This window comes from Ostrinia furnacalis, unplaced genomic scaffold (genome assembly GCF_004193835.3).
Source record: "Ostrinia furnacalis isolate ACB-3 unplaced genomic scaffold, ASM419383v2 OfSCF3352, whole genome shotgun sequence".
NCBI lineage: Eukaryota > Metazoa > Arthropoda > Insecta > Lepidoptera > Crambidae > Ostrinia > Ostrinia furnacalis.
In genome coordinates this window covers 221,428-229,802 of record NW_021133591.1, presented here as the reverse complement: position 1 = coordinate 229,802, position 8,375 = coordinate 221,428, and the positions used below count along the sequence as shown (strand labels likewise).

Here is an 8,375-nt window from a genome sequence, read left to right as displayed (position 1 = left end):
CGGAGTATTTTAATCAGATAACATTTTAACCAATCATTGTTTTTGTGATTATGAATTTAAGTTTTTACTACGTGTGCATTTTTGATTTTAACCCTATTAACATTACTTATATTTAATTTGAATGCGTTATATTGTAAATTCTAATTTGTGTGTTTTTTACATAGTAAAGTTTTGGTACATAATGATTGTGTTAATGGTAATTTACTTTGTTGGCATCTAGGACGACCACGGTGTTATGTATCAATCCGTTTACTTCATATTTTGGTTTTAAGATCAGAAATGTAATTGTTTTAATCATGAACTTGTGATTTTGATCAATCTTTTTAAAGTGTGATTATGAGATGTAGACTTTTCCCTTTTAGTGATTATGAAATACCTTCTAAGTACATAAAATTAATTAAGAATGTATGCTAGTTACGATGTATTAGATACAATGAGTTTAGGTTTAAATAATAGATGCACTTAGCGTTATGTTTTATTTTTGAGAGTTTTTTTAAGAAGTTGTAAAAGATTTTTTTTAAGTTAATGCTTGTTTGATTAAAGAAGGTTTAAAAATATAATTTTGTGTTTGAATTCTATTAAACTAGTATTATATTATCTGTGCTACTAATATTATAAGTTACTCTTTCATGCAAACATTACCGAACAGATTTTGTTGAAACTTTATAATACAGGGTGTTTGGCGCATCGTGTGCCAAAATGATTTGGCGGATAGAATGGGTCATTTCCTATATTTTCAGCCCCCATAACACGTTCCATGCCAGGCGGCTACTTTTAAATTAATTTTTTTAGTAATTTCACCAAAATACCCAAATCGCATCATTTAATTTCGATTTAAAAAAAAACTACTAGGCGCAGCCCTAAAGTAAATATTTTGTTTTGACGTGCATTAATGTAGGGTTGCATCAAATCTAAATTTACTGGCAAATATCATCTAGTTTTTTTTAAATTCAGCTTTGAAGTTTTCCGAAAAGTTAAAAATGGACTGAACATTTAAGTTTACATGGGTATAATTTTTTTTTTAAAAGAGATAGCGATCTTCGGATTTTATCAAAACTTCTCTAGTCTATCCTCATTCAAACGGTATACTAATCTTGTTTAAATAATAACAACAACTTCACAAATTACTTAAATTAGTGCATTGACTCTACTCGGACTGATTTGCGAAATTTGTGTTTATAGCCCCTTTATGTGTGAATAGCACGTTTAACACCTACAGGTAAAAATTATTTATCTTATGCAATGTAAAAACCTTTTCCCAATCGTTTTTCAATGTGGATTTCTTGAATTTAAAGACGAAAATAATTATTTTGATCGTTTATTAATTATTACAAATTTTGTTCAAAATGGCCTCGGCAACGTATACACTCACGACATCTTCTTCTAATTTTCTCTTTTTATTACTACAAAGGCGTTTTCTACTCGTGGATTGGAAGAGATGGCCCTATACAGTGGCCTGCACGTTCCCCAGACCTAACTCCGTTCGATTTTTACGTCTGGGGACAAGCTAAAGAACTGGTGTACGTAACGGATTCAAACAATAGAAAAACTACAACGAATAGAAAACGCCTTATTAGTAATAAAAAGAGAAATGTGGCTGCATACGACAACAGTCGAAATTAGAAGAAGATGTCTTGAGTGTATACGTTGCCGAGGCGGACATTTTGAACAAAATTTGTAATAATTAATAAACGATCAAAATAATTATTTTCGTCTTTAATTTCAAGAAATCCACATTGAAAAACGATAGGGAAAAGGTTTTTACATTGCATAAGATAAATAATTTTTACCTGTAGGTATTTAACGTGCTATTCACACAAAAAGGGGCTATAAACACAAATTTCGCAAATCAGTCCGAGTAGAGTCAATGCACTAATTTAAGGAATTTGTGAAGTTGTTGTTATTATTTAAACAAGATTAGTATACCGTTTGAATGAGGATAGACTAGAGAAGTTTTGATAAAATCCGAAGATCGCTATCTCTTTTAAAAAAAAAATTATACCCATGTAAACTTAAATGTTCAGTCCATTTTTAACTTTTCGGAAAACTTCAAAGCTGAATTTAAAAAAAACTAGATGATATTTGCCAGTAAATTTAGATTTGATGCAACCCTACATTAATGCACGTCAAAACAAAATATTTACTTTAGGGCTGCGCCTTGTAGTTTTTTTTTAAATCGAAATTAAATGATGCGATTTGGGTATTTTGGTGAAATTACTAAAAAAATTAATTTAAAAGTAGCCGCCTGGCATGGAACGTGTTATGGGGGCTGAAAATATAGGAAATGACCCATTCTATCCGCCAAATCATTTTGGCACACGATGCGCCAAACACCCTGTATTATTGTTTATAACCCAGAGCTTATAATTTATGCCGATCTGTGACACTAAATTTGACGCGGGTGAAGGCGCGGGCAAAAGCTAGTTTTAAATATTAAACAGTCGTTAAAAGCATAGAGAAAAGTAATACATTAAAGTTTCAAGTTTGACGCGTGTCGATTCCCATCTTATTCGACTCGATTCCTGTCTCGAACAAGTAAACTTAAAAAAAGTAAAGTGTCAATGTCAAAGCGGCTGGTTGGCTAACCAAACAAAATATTGTAAAATATTTTTTGTTAATTTTATTAATAAATTAAAATAAACATGCGGTGGAGTGAAGCAGTAACTTTAGAATTCGTTAAAATCTATTTGAAACATGAATGTCTGTGGAATCCTGCTCATCCAGGTTACAAAATGAAGGCACAAAGGGAAAAATCTTACTTTAGCATTATTACTGAATTCAAAGATTCCACATCGAAGACTTTAACAGTGCCAGAAGTTAAAATGAAGATAAAAAACTTGAGGACAACGTATGTTCAACAAGTGCACAAAATTCTGCAGAAATCCAACCCGGATTCCATGTATGAACCTTCTTTGGTGTGGTTCCATGAAATGGATAAGTGTCTGAAACATGTGCCCAATCACCGACATCCAACCGCTTACAACACCGTAAGTAAATCTTTTTAAATACCTAGATCTCAGGAAAACAATTACATAAATATGAAAATACTGCAATCAATGTTATTGTACTAAAACTACCTACACCTTTACTTTATTGCAGGTTCCAGAAGCTCCTGAAGTCGATTCCTCGACTCAAATTTGGGTAGACCATGAAATGCAAAATGGTAACATGGAAGAAACAAACCCTGATCCCTTAGTCCCCCAAATGGAAGAGGAGTACACTGCCAAGTCACCACCCCCATTAAGGGTGAAAAAGGAAAAGCATTCCCCCATCTACAAGAAAAACAAAAAGAAAAAATTCAAACATAAAGCTGCAATTCAAGACTACTCCACAGATTCCAATTCAGAAATTGTTGGAAAAGAAGATGAATTTGATATTTATGGGAAATACATTGCATCCCAGCTGAGGAAAATGGATCTCTACAAAGCATTGCGGCTTCAGCTTGAGATACAAAACTTGGTCAGTGAAGCCAGGATCTCTGACATTACTAGTGATTAAATTGAGTTATAGATAGATATAAGATACTGATAGTGCAATTTTAACTCCATTTTAATTAGTAAACCAAAGATTGAATACCTTGGGCTTGGGTTTGGATTGCAAAAGATGGTCCTTATTGTACCAAAAACCCAGAATAGATTGGAACTAAATGGGTATCAGTAGTTTCAAAAGGGCAAGTGGCAACCTCTCTTAAATATTAACTGTTTTAATTTTATGACTTAGATTATTAAACTGGATTTGTATAATTTTTATTATTTATTTACAAAAATAATTTACAATTGTATGTAATAAAATAGTAAGTACCTTCATACTATATTATTTTTGTCCCACCAATTCTCACTTCAGGATGTAATGAATGGATTAAATCAATCATCAATCAATGCCTACAGGAACACTAACGTACGAACGGATTTTTTCAAGGGCAATAATCATAAATCAACTCCAAGCGATCTGTGACTCCACGGCTATGGCTATGTCAGATTGACTGAACGGTAAAATAAACATGTGTCATATTACCCACGTAACGTTTAAATAGTTAGAATGACATTGACATTAGAGCCATTTCAACTTTTCAAGACATTTTTCGTTGGAAAGTTGTGGTGGTTTTATTTTTCTGAAAAATTAATAATTTTCTACTATCAAAATGAGGTGGAGTGAAGTTGAAACTTTGAAATTCGTCAAAATGTATTTGAGACATGAGAACTTATGGAACCCTTCCGACACAAGCTACAAAATGAAGATTAAACGAGAGAAGGCGTACAATGATATCATCACAGAATTTCATTCTTCCACCGGAATTTTGATGAGCGAAACTGAGTTGAGGATCAAAATCAAGAACCTTAGATCGACGTACACTCAAGAAGTGTCCAAAATACGCCAACGGTCAAGTCCTGACTTCATATACACGCCGACCATCAAGTGGTTTGCTGAGTGGCATTCGTGTTTTAGTGCTATAAAGAAAAGAATGGATTCTTTAGAAGTATGAGTTTACGAGTATATTTTGCACTTTAATTTATTATGCATTCTACAAACCAATCTAATGTTTATATTTTATTTGCAGGATGAAGCTAACGAGAAGAAAAACTGCAATTTAACTGACCAGAAACACAATCCTCTTACTTCACAGTCCAATGATTATTTATTATTCTTAAAAGCTGAACCACAGGACTTTTCACTGAGCATGAGTCAGAAAATAAAAAAGAAAAGAAAAAGCAAGAAGAATAGTCCCAACTTCCCAGAGCGGTCACAGCGAGACAATGTTGATTTATGTTCTAGTTCTAAAGATGATGAGTTTGATATCTATGGTAAATATTTGGCAGCACAGTTAAGGAATATGGATTTTAATAAAGCTCTAAGATTACAATTGGAAATACAGACGATTGTGAGTGAAGCTAGAATGACTGCATTGTCTGGAACCTGATGGTAGAGAAATGTTTGAATAAACGAGTTATGTGTATTGCATGTCCCCAAAGAATTTATTTGGATTCTGTCTTTCAAGCAAATGAGTTAGTGACAGTAGTAGCTGAAGAAAATTATATGAATATGAGATGTACCTATATTTTTTTACTGAAAGCCCACTGTAAAATAATATTGTGAGAAGGTTGATAATAAACTTGTTTTAAGAGTGAAGCATTGTTTTATTTCTCAAATTATTAATTATTTTTTAATTATTGGTCTCTCTCTTATGAAAAATTACCTTGATTATGCAAATAAGATGTCATAGCTCTTTATCTACAAACCACTTGCACCCACTTGTGTGTGCAATGGCACCCCACAAACTTCATTCGTCACTTGTTCTAACACTTATCACAAAATAAAACGACAGTTTTAGGTAGGTAATCTTGAAATCCCTTGCTCTGGCGTTTTTGTACCTATGTAGTTCACTGTGAAGGCATTTCGAAATTACAACTGTCGAATTTTGTCACTTGTTTAGGGGGTTGAGATATAGAGCGCGAAGTATGTACGTTCCAACATCCGATAAAAGGGAATGAAACAAAACATGCAAGTCTGATTTTTTATTGCTGTTACAGCATCTGTTTATAATACAAACAAACATTATCGCTTACATTTCACTAGTGAAAATTCAGATCGTTCTGCTTGTACCAATTTGTTCCTACGACTTTGCTCTCTGCTTGATGCGGGAACTATTTTGTTTTATGAAAAAATATACATCGGCATCTGTGTATCCGATGTCTTCGTATCCCAAAAAAATAATTAGTCGGTAAATCACATCGAAATCTAAAGCTAAATTAAGTACTTTTGAGTTTCACATTTTCGGCTCAACCTTCGAAATGCTGGAGAACTGAAGTTTGACTTCGAGGGCAGTGCGCAGTCTGATTTTAAAACTAAATGTCTAAAACTTAGGTTTACGAATATCCAGACCAATTTATACTCGACGAGCTGCGTATAATCTCACTCAAACACGCGTTCGTAACCAAATAAGATATGAGTTACATAGCGTAACTTATTGTCGGTGTGATATCCGAGGCCTCTAGGCAATACGAATACTGACACGTAACGTTAATACTGACAGCTCGCCCGCGTAAACGGATCTCGACGAAAGACTAGATTAGACGACAATCTTCAGTGTCACAATCTCAAAAATAATACATCCTTTACCAATGTGCGTTTAGCGCTCAAGTGTGTTACACTAACCTTTATGCTTTTTGACTGATAGTTTACATGACAAATTACCAAGATCTTATGGCCAGCGTTATTTGGGGAACCAAACTTTATTATGAATTAACACAAATGTGATTTTAGCAATTTCTATTCCCTATTTTAGCGCTCTAAGTATCCGCCTTAAAATCTCGGCACCTATCGGAAGTAACTGTCAAAGAAGCATTTACATTTCAAGCTGTTTGGGTAGGGTAGTCAGATTGGCACTTGTGGACATTGCTCGATAAAGACCTAACGAATACTTGACACAACACTGACAATCCAACAACAAACAAGTGCCAAGTTGGAGAATGGCGACGTTCTATACCCTAATTCGATCCGCCCTTAACCTTAACCCTTCGGTTCCCACTCATTATAACTAGACTTATTAGCAATTCACACACTTCGATATTGACTTCACAAACACAAGTGTAAAATTGTTACATGCGTAAATGCGAGATTACTATTGGAATTTGCTGGAAGCGAACAGCAAAGGAAGAAGAGTTGTGATGTCATAAACATATTTTTTCAAACTAAATTACAATAAATTAATGAGAATGAAGAATGTTCACTAATTTTGTTTTTTAGCTTTCTGTATTCTCTGTTAAAAATAAAAAATACACGTGAAAGAATTATTTCGATACGTCAATTAGTTTCCAAGATATTGAATTTTAAAAGTGCGGGCGGCGGCCGGCCCGCCATTTTATGCGCGTGACGTCATATTACAACGACTGGCTCATATTTGTATGGGTGGAATCTTGCAAACTGAATTAAGACCCACTTCCAGGCAACCGATTAAGCTGAAATTTCGCAAACACATGTGATTTGGATGACCATGCAATATTATGATGACATGGAGCTGATCTGATGATGGAGCTGGAAGGTGGCCATAGGAACTCTATAATAAAACGACTTAAATGCATCGAGTTTGGGCTCGTTCGTTTTGTATTGATGAGTATTTTAATTCTATATAGTAATCGGGGTCTAATGATGGAGCTGGAAGGTAATTCGCAATAAAACGACACAATCGCATCAAGTTTGGGTTTGGTTCAATTTTAATTTCTATGATGGGTCTGGGTGTTAATATGTATAATAAGTTTGTATTTACAAAAAAAAAATATTTAAGTATGTTTATATCCGTTTTCTAGTGAGCGGACGCTGTGAATGTACGTCACACGGGGTCACGTGACCGTCGGCGGGACTCAATATTTAAGCGAACTTTGAATGCCTATAAAATCATAACTACTGGGTATTTTTGAATGAAATAAAAACTAATGTATTTGTAAATGTAAAAGCTTAACTGTAACATAGGTTTCAAGTGATTTTGCATACCTAGTAACATTCTCAATTCGAATATTATACTGACTTGGACATTAAACTAAAAATTTAAGTCATGAACACAGTGATACAGTGGACAAAATTAACAGTAAACTAAACGGGTAGTTATTAACTGCTATTAACTAAACGTTATGCTTCACATGCGTTAACATTAAGCATATTTATTGCGTTATTGATGACAGTACTTCAAGAATATTACAAAACACAAATACAAATCACAATATTATGTACTGCATAAGGAGGGTCATCAAGATCTACAACTGTCATGATTTAGCAACTGCCGAGTTGCAAGTCAAATACGGCCGAAGAACATTAAAAATTTAACAAGTAGCGTCACAAGTTATTTAGAAGTTTTACAGACTAGAATCACAGCGTGTTCTAAGATTCACACTCGAGAATGCACAAATTCTATTAAACAAAAAACTGCAATTCACAATAAACGTACCTACACTCTAATGCAGAAATGTATAGGCCTATAGTATAAGGTGAACCCGCACCTATAGATTACTTACGTAAATGGAACACGGACTTGAGCTCCTAATCGCTGTCAAAGGCGTCCTTATTGCAAAAGGAATTTACAAACTTGACAGCCACTGCGAAGTGGTCATTAGCCGCGATCACAATTAAAGTAAACAAGGCAACAAATGCGTTATAAATGCATTGTACACATCTCCAACCAGATATGAAAAGCCATTTAGTTGTGTGAATTTCAGAACTCACTGTCAATTCTAGTCTGTAAAGAGGCTTTCGCCCCGCATGCTTGTGACGCTTTTAAACTTGACAATTCGACTAAAACGTCAATAAAACTACAATACAAGGAAGAAGACTCAATTCAGATCTTAATTTGTACAATTTATCACAAATTTAAAAGAACACTGATA

The 8,375-nt window shown here is 34.0% G+C and overlaps 2 protein-coding genes across 2 annotated transcripts; both read left to right on the top strand.

The window, feature by feature from the left end:
• The first annotated feature begins 2,514 nt into the window (after window positions 1-2,514).
• On the top strand, window positions 2,515-3,582 carry LOC114357782 (uncharacterized). The gene is made up of 2 exons (XM_028311562.1): window positions 2,515-2,987; window positions 3,100-3,582. Exons 1-2 carry the CDS (start codon window positions 2,643-2,645, stop codon window positions 3,496-3,498), a joined length of 744 nt encoding a protein of 247 aa, XP_028167363.1. The 5' UTR covers window positions 2,515-2,642; the 3' UTR covers window positions 3,499-3,582.
• Window positions 3,583-4,071: 489 nt separating this feature from the next.
• Window positions 4,072-5,127, top strand: LOC114357780 (uncharacterized). Its single transcript, XM_028311558.1, has 2 exons — window positions 4,072-4,477; window positions 4,559-5,127. Exons 1-2 carry the CDS (start codon window positions 4,142-4,144, stop codon window positions 4,916-4,918), a joined length of 696 nt encoding a protein of 231 aa, XP_028167359.1. The 5' UTR covers window positions 4,072-4,141; the 3' UTR covers window positions 4,919-5,127.
• Window positions 5,128-8,375: the final 3,248 nt, after the last annotated feature.

Excerpts from the sequence above, each read along its gene's own strand:
- LOC114357780 (XM_028311558.1), top strand. The coding sequence starts at position 4,142 with ATGAGGTGGAGTGAAGTTGAAACTTTGAAATTCGTCAAAATGTATTTG. Across the intron at positions 4,478-4,558 it reads AAAGAATGGATTCTTTAGAA|GATGAAGCTAACGAGAAGAA; the intron begins GTATGAGTTTAC and ends TTTTATTTGCAG.
- LOC114357782 (XM_028311562.1), top strand. The coding sequence starts at position 2,643 with ATGCGGTGGAGTGAAGCAGTAACTTTAGAATTCGTTAAAATCTATTTG. Across the intron at positions 2,988-3,099 it reads ATCCAACCGCTTACAACACC|GTTCCAGAAGCTCCTGAAGT; the intron begins GTAAGTAAATCT and ends ACTTTATTGCAG.